The following is a 16,970-nucleotide window of genomic DNA, read 5'->3' on the forward strand; positions in this document are numbered from 1 at the left end:
AGGCTGGTGCTCTGTGAATGTCAGTGGGCTGGCACCACACCAGGGAGTGGGACTTGGATGGCAAGCAATTGTACTGCCTGTGGTTTCAGTGGTGGAATTGGCAAGAACCAGCCCAAACAAACTGAGCTGGGGTCCCATTTTGTGGCTGTCTGGCATTACAGCCTTATCTACACTTGGAGAAGTGATTCCACTGGCTAATCTAATCCAGCTATCAGCAGAACTGTAGGGAGTGCCAAGGCTGAACTAAGTGTGGTTTCCATGAGAATCCAGGCAGAAGTACAGCAAAAATTGCAGCTCCTTGGTCTGCCTCTGGCTTTTGCAAGTGCCACTACATTACTATTGGCCTTCAAGCTGAGCTTTCCACTTAAGCTTGAGCAAGCTTATAGCAAATTCCTGCTGCATCATAAGCAAGCTCCTTTTAAGTTCATTGTCAGGATGTGTCACTTCTACACTATGTGCTGCCTTCTCCCCCTCCTCTTTTCAAGCTGAGCAGGTAAAGGAGAATTTGCTGCTTCCAAATACCCCTCTCCCCACCCTCTAGCAGGCCCAGTGTGGGTCTTTGGTGACATGAGCACCACTGGGTCAGAAATGGAGACTTTGAGCAATCCCAGCAGCTGCTTCCCAGAGCAGAGTGACCTTGGTCTGCTGTAAGAAGGCGTGGGTGGCAATGCCAGGCTTGCAGAGCAGGCTGTGCCCTCTGATCCCTCCCTTAGCCTGGCCTTCCCCAGCTGCCTCAGCCCTTGTGGGAGCCCTTGTGCTCATGCCTTGCTCCTCTCTGCATGAGCACAAGCAAAGGGGTGCTTCGGTACCCAGCTTGCATTAACTAAATATTTTTCTGATTTAGCCTGTGAAAGCTACAGAAGAAAATCCTAAATAAAATCTCACTACAAAGTTTGAAGTAAAGGTGATGTTCATCACTTAATATATTTTTAAGTAATTGTTTAGGTTTGAGGAGATTATTTTTCCCCTACAGAAAATATTGATTATAAATCACCTTTTGTTCTTATTTAACTTTTCTTAGTGCAACTACTGTTAAAAGAAGCATAAATAGACCTGCCTTGAAGTGCTGAAATCTGAAAACTATCAATTTTTGAATTTTCAATAAAACAAAACAAAACCATTTAAAAAAACTTGGGTTATTTAGCCAAAGCAATTTTCACTGCAAGTGGAAACATTTTCTACCATTTGTACATAAATATTAAAAATATGTTTAGAAAAAAAAATCATGCCCCTTAATTTTCAATGTACAGCTTGCTTTTACCAAGGCTGATAAAATTACTAGAAACTAGGCTTTCTTCTCATAAGCATTTACAGAATTGGTAAGAAGTCTCTCACCACAAATTTATATCTAACCCCAAAGGTCTGTTCTCTGAAGCTGTGAATAGATTGGTTGACAAAAAAAAAAAAAAAAAAAAAAAAAAAAAAGAGAGAGCTAGAATTAATGTTTTAAATTGCAGCTACAATTCAAAAATGTCATTTTAAATTGAGGCCAATTAAAAGCTTGAGAGAAAAATATCTAAGATCACAACATATAACAACAACCTACAAGAAAATATATATGTTAATCATAAGAGCAAGCAATTCCAGTTTCACAGTTTAAACATACATTTAAACATACATTTAAACATACATTAAACAACATTTTAATACTGACCAACAGGCGTGTCCTCTGAAAGGCTGAGAAGTGCCATGTTCCCGTTTGTGCTTCTGGCTCCATTATCAAAGAAATAGGGGGCATAATTTGCCTGAACTGCAATTAAAACAAAACAGAAGCCAAACAAAAGCATTTTGTAGGTGACAGTTATTTGGCTGTCTCAGTTATCTGACTCCCAGTAAACAGGAGCTGTTTAGGGAATACTAGAAGTGTATAACACACCCAGTTGCTGCAATGAGGTTTCAGAACTGTATCTGTATAGATATTTTTTAATAAAATTACTTCTACATACCACTGTGCCAGTATTTACACGGCAGGAAATAGAGTATATAAAAAACCTCCCAACCAACAGAAATAAAACAAATAGCAGGATCTCCCTTAAAAAACTCAACCAGTTCCAGACAGCTTCAATGAAAAATTAACTTTTTCAGTTTGCAATGATGGAACGCCTCTCCCCTACACATACAAGCCTGAAACTTTCCCAGTGCCTTGGTGCCTTACCCAGTGTTCTAAGCACATCCTGCCTTAAAATTATGCCTACTATATGAGCAATTAGCCATAATTAAATACTTACTTGCTGCCAGACAACAGCAAAGTTAAAAAAAACAAAACAAAAAACAACAAATTAGTTGTCATTCTACTGACTGACTGTTAGAGATTCAAAATAGCCCATTTGAACAAAACTGCAAGTATATAAACACAGAGGGTTACATTTGCACAAGGACCAGTTGCCATGGAAAATATTTCAGAACAACACTACATCAGTAAGGATAACTACAGGATTTAAGGTTATGCTTTTATTCTCCTATATTTTTACTTAACAAAGTGATTATTGTACTCACCCAGGCAAACATGCACCAAACTGAGAAATAAGGAGGGGGTGAAATGCCTTACATGCTTCATCCCACTGAAGAAAGAGCCAACTTCTTCTGTGTTATAAGGGCTTGGTTTTTGTTGGTTTTATTTATTTTTATTTTTTTGTCTCTCTGAAATGTCCAGGAAAGTGCCCTTCAGACTGATGTAGCAGAGAAATGTGGAAGAGGCAGTAGCAGATGCTAAGATGTTAAGCGGATGACACGTCTTAATTTCTGAGGAATTTAAAGAAGCTCCTTCCTACCACCTAATTAGACCAATTACTTTGCAGGGAGCTGTGGGACTCATCTCTGAGACAAGATTTGGAGGAATCAGTGTAACTCCCATGTTTTGCTGTTGGTACTGTGTTTGTGCTGTCCAAACACACAAGTCAGGGAGAAGGTAAAGTAGAAATTTGTTTTCTTTCTGAACTCTAATTCTCTAAGACAGTTCTGTGTTTTAAAGTGCTAAAAGAAGTTTATTTTATTTTAGCTCTGGTAATCTTGAGAAACTACAAAAGAAGAAAATCTAGTATTAGCAAAACCAACAGAAATGATTGTTACAATTTAAAAGAAAGCACTTATGATAGCAAAAACATATACAACATTGCATATTAAAAATGCAGAAGTCAAAATGTTATTTTTATGAATTGGCCTGATCATTTAATTCTTAAACTGCATGAATTGCTGAAAGCATCTTTTACTTTCAGCAGGAAATTTTCAACATACTAAGAAGTGTGTTTAACCATCAATACACTGAAAAAGCTAACAGAATAGCTTTTTAAAATTGCTTGGTTTGACATATAAAAGATGTTTTCACTAACTAAAAATACATATATTGCAATACACTACATGTTTAAAAATCAGCCACACTAAGGATAAAGCACAGATAAATGTGCTTGAAAGGAGCTCCATCAGTGACAGTAGTGACTCAAGGACCCTTGTGGTCCTTCCCAGCTCAGATGATTCTGTGACAGTGATCCTGCAGCACCTGTGTGCCAAGCAGAGATGTTTACATTGGAGCTGAGCTGGCTAAACCTGACCTGCAGCAAAGTACTTGCTCTTTATGGTTGTGTTAATGGAGTTTTCTGGGTTAATGAAGAGCCAGAGCGAAAGACATGTCCAGGGAGTTAATCAGGCAAAGAGTTGCCATCACACTGCTTTAGAACATGGCAGAAGCTGCATGTGCTGGGTGGCTGCAGTGGCACAGGTGAGGTAGGAACACTGAAAGCAGGGGCAGAGCCAGGAAGCAGCTTCACACAGGGCAGCAGTGGAAACTTAGGCTCCCTCAGTCACCCGTGTGTTTTACCATGGTTTGCTGAAGCTGCAGAAGGGACAGGTGGTTGTTACCCAGCCATAACCCCACAGACAGGCTCCCCTCCCCTCCCAGCCCCTGGGGTGCAGAGCTGAAGTTGGGCAGTGCTTCCATCACTCATGGAGGGGAGGGACAGGCTGGGCAGCTTCAGTATAATTGTCCTGCAGAAGGAGCTGACAGATCCTGTCACACATTTATAGTGTGAATAGTGTACCTTACAAATGCTGGAGGGGGGCATGGCAGAGGCCTTTGCTGTGCTGCTCCCGTGCTGTGCGATGTGGACAGGGCTTGTGGGCACCTGCAGATCCCCTGGGATCTACAGCGCTGCTGGCAGGACACCTCTGCCTGCAGAACAGCTCAGCTGCAAGGCTCTCTGAGGGAGAAAAACAAAACTCTTGGGCCAATATTAACAAAACTCATCATGCATAATGGAATTTACCAGAGAATGGTACAGAGAGCAAAAGAAGGCTGCAAATGGATGAGCCAAATTAATGAAGACTGGTTTCACTGATGACTAACAAACGTGATGACACAGATGCAAACCCTGTTTCGGTACAGCACTACATTATCACCTGCCAGAAGCTCGGAAATTAAACCAGGGGACGGCTCCTTAACATCTTGATCTCTTTCTGACCATCTCCTATGGGATCAAACCTTTGTTCTGACTCTATGATTATATTTGTAGAGCATTATTTACAAAAGCTCCATGTAGAACCAATCTGTGACTCAGCAGTGGCCTGTAAAGCTCAGGAAAACCTGCAGCAGGCAACTCTGAAAAACAAATGTATGTTTAGTGCATTTAAATTCATGATATGGGGATTGAAAGCTGAAAACTGTGGGAGCAGATACACATATAGAAGACAGATATAAATTTAGTCCCTGTTATACGGACTATCACCCACCTCTGTCAAAAATAGTATTAAACCACTGATAAAAATCACAGAAATAGATCTGCATGGTGCCCGAAAGAAAATATAAATAGCACCTAAATGTCTTCTCATCTGCCTCCTCAATCCAGGACTAACAACATGATTTTTTTCTACTGAGAATTTTCCTAGAACAAGTGATGGAGAGCTCTTGTCAAAGTTAATAGCTGTCTGTTCCCCTGGGGATCTGAATCTCTAGGGCCTGCATCTCCAAGGAAGCAAAATGCCTCCCTCCTGAATTTCAATGAGTTTGAGCTCTTAATCCCCTTACATAGCTAAAATGTGTCTATGCACAGTCAGATCCATACCTAACACAGCAACATTTGACAGAGTTGTTTTTTCTGTCAGAAAATACACTTTGATCAAAACCAACAGAGGTCATGGATCCAGGCTTATTTTGATGAATTTTCTCCTTTGGAAGAAAAGGGGTAGGAGGGGGTTTCAGGAAAGCAGTACCTTTTCTTGCCCTGTTAACTCTCATCTCTTTGAGAATCTTGGAGAATCCTGGGCTCCACCATGTTAACTTTTTTAGCCCTAAACTTTAAACCTCAGACTAGTAATCCTCCTTAATCAAGAAAGGGCTTTCATCACTACCAAGAGCTTCACTTTTTCTGTTTCTACAACCCTGAATGGGGGAATTGTGAGTTCCACAAAGACAGCTGCTCTTGAGCCCAGTCCCAAAGCACAGCCTAAAATATTGGCCAGACTAGAAGGGGCAGCAGATGCCAACATAAAATGGCACCTAAACCTCCCCAGGAGCACAGCAATGCCACCAGGAGCTCGGGGTGGGGGCAGTGGGAAGCCTGCTCACAGCTGAGGGAGGGAGAGCCCTGCTGTGCCACTGGAATCCCAGCTGTGCCACTGGAATCCCAGCTGTGCCACTGGAATCCCAGCTGCCACCTGTGCTGGCAGGCTGAGCAGAGGGCACGACTGAGCTGGCACAGAGGGAAATTACTCATTCCACATCCTGAGTGGCCCTTCCACCTCAGGGCGATCACATTAGAGCTGCTCACCTGGGGAATGCCTGCTTGGCATATAAATAGGAGGTTTTCATGAGTTGCATTTTCATCACTTTTTGGATGCTTACATGCATTTGCAATTTAAAAATAGTGAGAAAAATAAAATGAAAGAAATAACAGATATTATTTTCCACTGTCCTGCTTTGCTTTTTAACTACTATATACTGTCTTCAGATTTTGTGTTTCCATTTCCCTCTGTTCTATGCTCTGGACAAGTATTAATAAGTAATAAAGTTCACACTCATATAACAATAGTTAAAGCTATTTTTTTTATATGCTTGTCCTTGAATTCAGGGTGTATATGACATTAGGCATTACCCTGGAGAGGAGTATGCAGCATTTTTTGTGTGCACATTTGGGTGTGTCAATAAATTCAACATAGAAAGTGCTGCACACTTTATATAAACTTCAGCATGGGCAGAAAGACACCAAATCACATTGTGGCCTTCTCTTTGTACATCACATGCTAAAAGGGGCCATGGAACTTACCACTGATACCTGGAGGCATTGTGCACAGTACGGTTCACTCAGAATTCCTCATGCAATTCTGCAAAGGAGAGAAGTGGAGCCTCAGTCAAATTTTCTCAAAACTCTCTCTATTCTTACATGTTTGAAAGTGATTGGGAAGTGCTTTTTTAACTTGAAAACAAAGGAAGGGGCTATGACAAAAACCATAGGTAGGACAGACACCCTAACAACCCTGGCCCCAGCTGGGCTGTCCCTTGCACATGGAAGGCTCAGCTCAGTAGCAAGTTCCACAGCATGGTTTGAGCAAGAATTGTCTCAGCTGATCTCCAAACAACTTAGGAGCAGCAGGACATGCTGAGGTAAGGTAAATGTAATGGTCACACTTGTTGCCTGGGTGTTTGCTGCCTGGCTGGCACCTGGGAGGGGTCAGAGCACTCTTGTTTCACCAGAGCTGAGGCACAGTTAAGCACACAGCTCCCACCACAAACCAAACAAAACACTCTGCCTGCCCAAACGACATCATTCCTCCTCCTAAACATCTCCCTGCAAAGGACTGAGAGATGATTTCTACTGGGGCATATCATCACTCTCCACCAATTTCCATTAATACAGAATACAGATGATGCTGGAAATACAGGAGCAGCTGTAGATGACATTTCAGATGACTGGTTTTGGTGGTGAAGAATTTTACATTTTCATAGCACAGCACCGTACCTTCTGTCTGGTTGCTGGGAGAAACTATAGGAACTGGGGCATCTGCAAGAACCTGGGCCAGTTTTTTGGTAGGAGAGAAAAGATTAAAGTTCCTCAGAAGTCTACAAGGTCCACCTCTACATTTTGAATTACCAACTGTGAGAGAGAAACAGATTTGCAATAGGTCAAACCTTGCTCAGTAGGAGCTACAAAAGAGAATTAGTCCCATGTTTTGGTGGTTAAATCTAATCAGAGATGTGTTCTTGAGTCCTTGGCCATTATCACTAAACTCTGTTCCTTCCAGTTGCCAGAACAAATATGTCACCTCCTAAATGATAGTTTCTGCATCTCTCCACAGCCCACTCTCATCACTTAGGATAGGCAAATTTGTTAAAATGACATGGAAGTTTTAGTAGTCATGACACATTAAAATGCAAACAAATAAACACATCTTTCTTCCTCTCACTTTTGTTTTCTTGCTATTAATGGAATGAATTTAATATTCAAAAAGGAAAATTAGTTCATTGTTACAGTTCTGACACATGGGGGTTTTCATATCTAGTACAGACAGTCTATAAATAATCAGCCAAAGATCACTAAATTCACATAAAAGTAATCAAAAGATACTGATGTGACCATGCATGATCTTGATTAAAATTATAAACCACTCTTACTTCAGTAATTCCAGGCTGAAAGTGACACTGTACTGTTTGGTTTATGGAATTTAATGAACAACATGAGTTCTAACTCAGCTGTCTACACATCCTTTTTTATATTGCAGCTCCACTAAGCAGCTATGCTAAACCTCAGCAGCGTGCAGGAGAATGGTGAAACCTGGGTTGTAGCACACAGAATGTTTGTGTTGGAAGGGACTTTTAAAGCTCATCTAGTCCAAAGCCCTGCAATGAGCAAGGACATCTTCAACTAGATCAGGTTGCTCCTGAATGTTTCCAGGGACAGGGCATCTACAGCTTCTCAGGGCAGCCTGTGCCAGTATTTCAGCACCCTCATCAGAAAAAAATCAGTCTGATAAAACACGTAGCATGAATAAGACTTTGTAACTCAACTGATTCAGGAAGATACACCCAAAGAGCAGAAGAAGGAAAACATTCCCAATTTATGGAAAGAAAAAACAAGATTTAGAGAGGTGACTACCAGCATTATATCAACTTGAGCCTGTTGGATTTGAACCCCTCTATTTTGGATAACAAGAACAGGAACACTCAGCTATGATGTTATTATCTCCAAAGGCATTTAAATATTACAATGTCAGGAGAACAAATATCTACCAGTTTTAGCATTTCCACACTTGCTTTAAAACAGACAACAAAGTGCTTTCCCAACAAAATGTGGTGGGCATTTTTTCCACACAAGTAAAGAGATGGTACTTTCATCCCATCGGAAAAAATGTTAGTCTGCACACCAAAAATCTCAGAGCATTTGCCTGCATGATTTATCATTAGTTATTGTCATTCACTGTGGGTGGCAGCAGAGGTTTGGGGAACTCCTGGGAAAAAGAAGTAACTTCATCTCACATACAGCTTCTCCTGGTTTTAGTCTGCCAAAAGTGTTTTATAGCACTTGCAAAAAAGGTGCTGCAGGTAACTGAGAAAAGGGGAATATTTTCTGCAGCTGCTAAGTAATTAAAGTTCCTGCTATCCATTTTGATAGCTTAGAGGCTTTTAAAGACCACTGCAAAATCCATTTACAATTCAGTAACTTTCCTTCTTTGGAGCTACGAATCACTCTCCTAGTTTTCTTTTGACAGGGATGGAAAATGAACAAATAGTCCCTAGAATATCCAGGTATATTTAGCTAGCCTACATTCACTTCAGCAGCATGATCTGTGATGGATGTGGTGCTGTGGAGCACGACACAGATCTGTGTGAAGGATGCCATTTAGCAGCAGACAGGTAGTCCAAGTTATTTATGAAAGAACTAGTATTGTTCATTGTTTTGCCTGTAAAAATTATACGTATAACTCAGAGTTGAGGTGTGAATAATGAATAAATCAAGATTTTATAGTTTACTCAGTGTGGCTGAGAAAAATAATGAGACTTGTTTAGGCAAAGCAAAGAAACACTTGTGTTCTTCCCATAAATCTCCTGGCTGGTGTGCATGCCTGGGCACCCCTGTGTGGATGTCCTGCTTACCAGACTGTAACATGACTTGTTGAACATGATGTATGAAGATGAAACATGCTCCTTTCACTGCCATATCTGTCCAAACTCAGCTGTTCAGTACAGGAAGGGCATGAATGCAAAGACTACAGGTGACCCAAAGCCCTCGCTAGAGATCAGCTCTGAACCACACCAGCACTTTGGCCACAGGGGCTGATGCAGCCCCTGGATTTTACTCAGTAAATAAATGTATGACACTGTGACTGCAGGTGGCTCTTCCTATGATCTCTCTTGGGAATGCAGTGCCTTAAACCATTCTCAAAAGGGAATCCCACAAGTCAGCACCTCTCACACAGGACTAAGTGACAAGGTACTTACCTTGTTAGGGCATGGAGATCCCTGGCCAGGGCATACAGCAGCCTTTGCCTTGGATTGCTGTGGCCAGAGGAAACCTGAATATCCAGGCAGCCTTATACCAAAGCAGTGCTTGTCCTTAACCTAAAAAACATGCTACATGTCAACAGATTTTCTATTACAAGAATATTAAATACTCAGCTTTGAAGTAATTTACCTTCAAAACATGTGGGACTATTGCTCTAGTCCCACGTGCATTTTCCATCAACTATCCACTCTTTGCCTGGAGAGATTTCTACAATCAGTATGTGTATATGGTTCTCAAATCAAATAGTTTAACCTGGCGAGAGACCAAAGACTGTCTCTTCATTCCTACTAGCTCTACCTATGTGCACTGTGCTCTCACCATCTCCTCCCACAATTTCTAGAACTTTATCTCAAAATGCTGTACTTACTTGGCTTTTTTTTTTTTTTATCAATCTATCAATAAGGTAAATCAAGAGAACTACATAGCAAGAATCTCAACAATAGATACTGAGGAATGAATAAAATATCTGAGAAAAGACTTTCACATCTCCTAACTAAGATTACACAATCCAAAGTTACTGCAGTGAATGCTGAAATACAAATTAAATGACAGAAAAATCTCTTATCATACTGTTGCTTTAAGATGATTATATGCTGCCTTGAAACAGATGTGTTCAAATCCTATAAGTGTCCTTGGTACAAAATTAGTGTCAAAGCGAAAAAAGCAATGCAGCCCCATTTTACAACATTTTTTTTTTGAAAAGATACACTCCAGTCAGTCTCATGGACAGAATTTCATGAAGACAAATTAATGTATTTCAGCACTTGAGGAAATTCAGACCACAGAGTTTATTTGAGATTCCACATAGACAAAGAAGGGGTGAGAGATCATTTTACCAAGAGGCAAAATATTAATTTTCTGTTCAATGAAAACTGACAAGGAAGAGGAGGACTTGACATGTTTAGGAACAAAAGAAAGCATGGAAAAAATGTTGAGGAAGGAAATAGAAATTTCTGTTCAAAAGACAGGAAAAAGTGCAAAGCACTAATATTTCATAATAAAATTATGAAGAGTAGATTGACTTTACTGCTCAGAATCAAGAATCTGTTTTAAAAACTGCTGAGTCCTGACTTAAATGGAAATTTAAGAGGAGTTCCTTTCAAAGACTATCAAAGGTGGAGCTTATGAGGTTAAGGTCAAGACATAGAGTGCTTTCTCTCTTTTCATCAACCACACTCCTGAAGATGTGTGCAGAATAAAGCAGCAGCATTGGTATATATTTAACTAAGTAAAAAGAAAATGCTGAATTGTTTAACCTTGGTACACTCAAACAACATCAAGATAAGAGCTGAGTGACAATTGCCATCATTTATAGTTTCCCAAGTAATGGAAGCTAACAATAGGAAAGCCACTGAGTCAAAAAAAAAATTGCTTTAAAGAGGGACTTGGAGACACAACTGCATTATCTCAGCTCATACAGAATCTTGTTTTTAACCACCTCACTGCTTCCCTGATAGCATTCATAAACAGATGGACTTCTTCACACTTTTTTTTTTTTTTTCCCCTGATGAAAACACCTTCCTATACATATTGACTCCTTGGGGAGAAACCTGTGATGCAAATAGGTTTTAGCATTGCTCAGTGAACAGACCACACAACTGGCACTGACTGGGACACAGGGTTCTGGGACAATGCAAACAGGAAGCTTTGTGTGGAGGACCCACCTAGCAGACAGCATTTTCACGTGCACTTCAGTTTTGGGAGACAATCTGAAGCACTTTTGAAGAGACTTGCTTTTCAGAGACCAGGTAAGCATCAAAGGATGCCTCAGGAATATTTTGCCCCCTGAGGCCTGCATCAGTGCTGAAGCCCAAACAAGATGACAAAACCCAGCAGAAAAGCACTCTTCTTCACTGACCTAAGCAGCACCTTTCTTGTCAGGTGTTTGAGGAGAATCCCTGTTGCTGTTTGGCTTTTGCATGCAGAGTTCATTTAGCCAGAATGCAACCATTGCTGTGACTGCACCACAAATCACAAATGGAGCGCACAGCAATGCAGTTAAATGATCGTACATGTCGCAGCACATGTTGCAGTTGAGGTGGCCCCAACACACAGAGTATCACCTCAGAATTTCTTACAGCTTCATCCCATACAGAGTAACACCTTACCACGTCAGAAGGCTTCAAGCATTGCCCTCCTTATTCTTTAGCCCAACCTTTTATACCCCTGATTGTTCATACATTGCCCCTGTGTGCCCTCTGCTCCCTTTGGTTTTGGCCAAACCTCCACTGCACCTGCCCAGAAGAAAGCAGCAAACATCAAGGAGGATGATGTTACCTCATCAAAGACACCCACCCAGGACCACCAGGAGGTGTGGCACCACCAAAGGCTCTGGGAAGGGAATGGGCAGGCAGGGAGGTATGGGCTTGGGGGATCAATGCATATTTAAACCTGGAATCTGTCTCACCAGGTACACGTGCCTTTGGTGGAAATATCCCCCATGCATCCCAGCTGAAATAAAACATATCTGCAACATTATTCCAGCTGGAATAAAATATACCTGCTTTACAATTTTTAATTGTAAAGTCCTTATTCTGCAAGTCAACTGAGGTTGTTGTGGTTGTGAGGCTGCAGAAGCCAGACCAGTCACGTTCACGTGAGGATTGCTCACAGACACAGAGCGACCTGATTTCTCTGATAACGTGTTCAGAGCCTGACCAGATGGCATTGTGAGTGTAAGGTGCTTATCCTATAGGAAATCTGTCCTTAGCTCCCTTGTGGAGCATCAGCCTGGAAACTTGGGCCTTAATCCCTCACACTTCAAGATATTCACAGTCATCTTAAACACACTAACAGATGTTGGCACATGGTTGAATGACAACGTGAACAAACTATATCCAGATACTGAACTTTTCTAGCAGAGATCCACTACTGAGACACTGAAAACAGAAGTAATTCCTGGGAATTCCTTATGTACCAAGAGCCCTGCTCTAAGATCAGAAGACAAAGCATAATGGAACAGTTATGTGCTCAAAAGCAAGGTAGATTATCCAATGGCTGCTGTAAATTTTATAATACTGAAGGCTACTGGGAACCACAGGCATACGTGGATTGAAACCAACACCTTTGCTCCTGCCATTAGAGGGCTCTCTTTGCTCCCCAACAGCAATTAAAAAAATTAGTCCTGCAGAGCAATTAGCTATGGTAAAGATAACTGCTTATATCTAATGATAACTGAAGTAAAAAAGACTGTATAAATGTGTTTTCCCCTCAGTCTACAAGACGGACAAAAGAGACAAGCTTTGGATAAATTCTCCTCAGAAAAATCTTTGGTAAAAAGTGCACACACATCTGACCTGCCTGCACAATCCGACAGTACCTTCCTAAACCTAGTTAGCAATAACTTTGGACAAAAGAGAGTCAGGCAACAGGTCCTCAGGCTTGATCCAAAGAACACTGAAGCCACGAGTCTTCCATTCTGTTTTGGCAAGAGTTAGCCATGTACCTACACAGGAAATATGCTTCTGCTTTTATATTCCAGCTGAGCTTATTGTTTGAAATGAAATTGTTCATGGAGGAGTGTAGTTTTCCTTGGCAAGTGGGATCACAAGAAGTTGCCCCTTTAGCCCTCACTTTGGATAAACAGAACTTCACCAGAGCCAAAACCCTGAATTCCTTGAGGACCCCTGGGCCCTTGCATCAGTTGCAAGCCAGTCTAGAGCTGAAAAGCCAACATCAAGAACCCCCATTACACCTTTTGGGATAATATTTTGTATAAAGAATACATATTTTTATTTCTCCTACTCCCCACTTAGAAAAAGAGATCCCAACACTTGCCTCTAAACCAACAGTCCCTGTCAGCAGGGATCATTTCTCCCATGCTCCTGACAATTCACAGTCATAGTGCCAAACAAAACAGACTGATTTGGTTTTAGCTAGTGGTATTAAGCTGTAAACAAAGTGAGGAGGCACCTGGCTCACTTAATTGACAGGGTCAGACCAGGATTCAACATCTGTTCTGTCAGGCATAGAGACACTTCGGAAACATCTTTATTGCAACTTAAGGGCTGTGCAATTTTCTATCTTGACAGCCGACTGCACACAAAAACACAAGACACAAAAAATGCATTTGTCAGCTTGGACAAGATAAATTTACTTTATATAAGCATACAGCTTGTGTATTTTGAAAAGCCACTGAGCAAATATGTTTCTCTTCCGGTAATGCCAGACAAATACATGTAGAAGTGAAAGGAAAATAAAAAGAAAGAACAGATTCCTGTAAGTGAAACCATGATCAGATTGTCTCTGTTGTACCACATGGAGAAATGGCCTGGTACATAAGAGTCAAACTCTGCTGAGGAATTACTCTCAAAAGGACACACAACATTCTGTGTTGTGTGTCATACCTCTATATGAAGCAACAAAGCATTTTGGCAGCACTCACAATTTGGAGAATCCTGCTATAGTCTCCTCAGCCAAGGCTAGGACTTCAGACAAGTAGCATCATTAACTGGAATAGCCCCCAACCCAGGATTGAGGCCAGCCTGGGAAACTTGGTGAGTGCATTAAGTTATGTCCTAGGATCTCTCCAGAGATCCAGAGTTCTCAGCATATGCCACAGCACATACTGCAGTCGAGACAGCCACAATATACAGAGTGTCACCATACAGTTTCAGAAGGCTTTAGGCCCATACAGAGTAACACCTCACCACATCAGAAGGCTTCGGACATCTGCCCATACAGAGTAGCACCACATCACTTCAGAAGGCTGCAAGCATCTGCCCTTCTGTTTCTTCAGCCCAGCCTTTCATACCCCTGATTGTTAATGCACTGCACCTGTGAGCCCTCTGCTCCCTTTTTGGTCAGTGCCCTGGGCACTCCCTGGCTCATTGCTGTCACTGCTGCTCACCTGCTCCTCACAGCTGTGCCCATGGGGATGAGGCTGGGCCCAGCCCACTCCCAGTTACCTCAGATTATGTTCCTACACAGAATATTTTTGTAAGAATTGTGCTAGTGGTCTCTGGGGCTTATGCTTTTTTATCAGAGGGAATATCTTGCATGAAGGAGGGTTGGAGAGTTTGGAGCATGCTGTTTGGAGGATGTGAGGCAAAGAGGAAAATCTTAGAGCATTTTTCAGATATAAAAGAAAAGGCCTTAAACTCACATTAGAGAACAGAATATTCAAACCTGTTAGTGAAGCTTTATACACAGCTGTAAACACATGGCCATATTCTAGAGAAAAAAACGCTGTTGCAAACAATACCAAAACTGCTTTTTACATTTACTTGTCATTTATATTCTACAGATTCTTTCTGTAATCACCACAAAACAACAGAAATAAAATCTGTTGGCTCTCTGATCAGAACCGAACAATGAAACACGGCTCCTTCACCAACCTCCTGACTCAGAGGTCTTGTAAGGAGGACTGGCAGTTCCTTTATCCTTGATATAAAAAATGCTATCTATGGTCAGGTCTTCACAAATGGGAAGTTGAGTGTCACATCTACCTACTCTCAAAACCAATATGAAAATAAAGTAATAGCAAGCACACAGAAGACCCAGAAATAGGTTCAATTGCTCAGTACAATAGAAATATTCTCAATAAGAGCAGGACCCTGAGTAAGTGCCCATATACCTGACCTTATGGAATTGCATTTGCTTATGTGAGTTACAACAGACCTCTGACTGTTCGCATTCAACTCCCCCAAATTGTGAAGGGCACTGAAACCATTTCTATCATACTGACAATTATGTTAAGAGAAAGAGTAGTACTATGAGTACTGACAGAAAAATTACTATTTGCAATCTGCAATTTACCCAGCAGCAGAAAAGGTTTCTACTCCTCCTCAAATTCACTAAAAGGAGAACTGAATTTATGAACAACCAAGTAATTCAGTTTTAAGGATTCTCCCCCAGGCAGAGAAACAGCAGCAATGGAGAGGACAGTTAGGAAAGTACAGAAGACACATGGCTGAAGTATCCGTGGGTGCTTCAGTTTCTGTTATTCAGCCCTTTGGTATTATTAGCATTTATTTCATGCTCCAGTAAGCTTTTTTTATTGAGGTGATCACACAACTCCATTGCCTTGAAAGAACAGCTGCCTTCTGGCTTCAGAGGAGCAGATGAAATCTGATTAGGTTCAGCATCTTTTCAGTATGCTCTTCAATAACCACCTGATGACACTCTTAAGGATGTTAAAACCAGGCCACTTTGATTTTAAAGTCAGATTTAGCCCCCTCAGAGGAAATATTGAAAAGCTTACTTGAATCTGGCCCATCACCACTATTTTAATAATCTGCTTGTCTAGTTTCTCAGCTCTTTGTAAATGATAAGATTTTTATCATTTGTAGAATTATACTTCCAAGTGGATTGCAAGCACCAAGCACAAGGGTTACAGGAAAAATCATCAATGATTGATAATCTTAAAAACAAACACCTTATATTAATAAAAAATAAATGATTCAAGAAAAGGTTAAATATGCATGTATACTGATAATTAGAAACAAAAGCATCAGCCCTTCACCCCCTTTTAGGCAATGGAATGCCTAAAAGGCATTTAGAAATGCAAACCAATGCAATTCAGCTACCTTTTCATTCTCTTACTTAAGGAGCTAAATCCCTGCTTGGTGCAGTGGAATATTCCACAAAGTCTGGTGGCAGCCAGACTTCTCCTGACTCTTTCTGCCAGGTTAATACTATCAAAGGTGCCTGGGTGCAGGAATGAATAAACAGTAATGAAGTCTTTCCCCAAACACAAAGCAATGTACACTCATGTCCTGTCTGTCAAAGGAAGATCCTCAAGATAGTGAAGCACTGTTGGTTGTACATGTAGGCAGATGCTTTTCACCCTCCTCTCAGTCTGCTTATTTTAGCTGTGGAAGTGGTCCAGGAAACATAGGGTCTCGCCAACGACAAGGCTTGCAGTATCTCCTTGTTGGCACTGGAATAATTTTAGAACTTATACCTGTAAAACAAACATGAAAAAGAGAGAAAATCGAGAGATTTCTTTAATTGGGAGTGTGGAGAATGGCACAAAACTTTAATATCTGAAGTTCAGCCATGTTTGTGTGGGAAGACTTAGATTAGCAGTGATCTGAAAATAAACAGGGACATGATGGCAATTTTTTTTTCTTTTCATTAGGTTGCTGGAGGTCACTGATGCCCAGCAGCCTATTTTCCCTTTAGTGAGGGTACTCAATCACTGAAAGTTTGCTGCTGCTGGAACTTTCCATAGTCAGGTGAAGGTCTTAATAGACACAGGATGGTGCTACTGTCTCTCCAGAGCTTGAATTCTGCAATTGACACATTAAACAATCTCTTCCCCTATCATCACATTCTCCCTATTTCCTGGTCAGAAGCCATAGATTGACATTGGCTTGAAGCATTTGCTTTCTGGGAAAGCAATTGTTTCTGATGGAATGACAACATCCTAGTAAATCAGTGGTTTTGCTTCAAAAGAAGTAGCCAGTGTGCTTATATATGGTTATACATAACCCTCTCCTCAAGCCACACTGAGCTGGTCTCCAAGTGGCTTTGCAGCTT

At 41.1% G+C, this 16,970-nt stretch overlaps 1 protein-coding gene across 5 annotated transcripts in view; it reads right to left on the reverse strand.

Moving 5' to 3' along the window:
* Nucleotides 1-16,970, reverse strand: part of CDHR1 (cadherin related family member 1) — a 71,461-nt gene that overhangs the window by 42,169 nt on the left and 12,322 nt on the right. For 3 of the 5 annotated variants that reach the window (XM_072930977.1, XM_072930979.1, XM_072930975.1), the window contains exons 3-7: nucleotides 9,425-16,392; nucleotides 6,948-7,082; nucleotides 6,255-6,312; nucleotides 2,497-4,193; nucleotides 1,655-1,750 (exon numbers count right to left, since the gene is read on the reverse strand). In XM_072930977.1, the coding sequence (XP_072787078.1) occupies nucleotides 1,655-1,750; nucleotides 2,497-2,557 (157 nt within the window). In that variant the 5' untranslated portion in view covers nucleotides 2,558-4,193; nucleotides 6,255-6,312; nucleotides 6,948-7,082; nucleotides 9,425-16,392. Of the gene's footprint in view, nucleotides 1-1,654; nucleotides 1,751-2,496; nucleotides 6,219-6,254; nucleotides 6,313-6,947; nucleotides 7,083-9,424; nucleotides 16,393-16,970 lie in introns of those variants that run through there. The other 2 variants (XM_072930976.1, XM_072930978.1) reach the window with 2 other exon arrangements.

Source organism: Taeniopygia guttata, chromosome 6 (assembly GCF_048771995.1).
Source record: "Taeniopygia guttata chromosome 6, bTaeGut7.mat, whole genome shotgun sequence".
In the NCBI taxonomy this organism is placed as follows: domain Eukaryota; kingdom Metazoa; phylum Chordata; class Aves; order Passeriformes; family Estrildidae; genus Taeniopygia; species Taeniopygia guttata.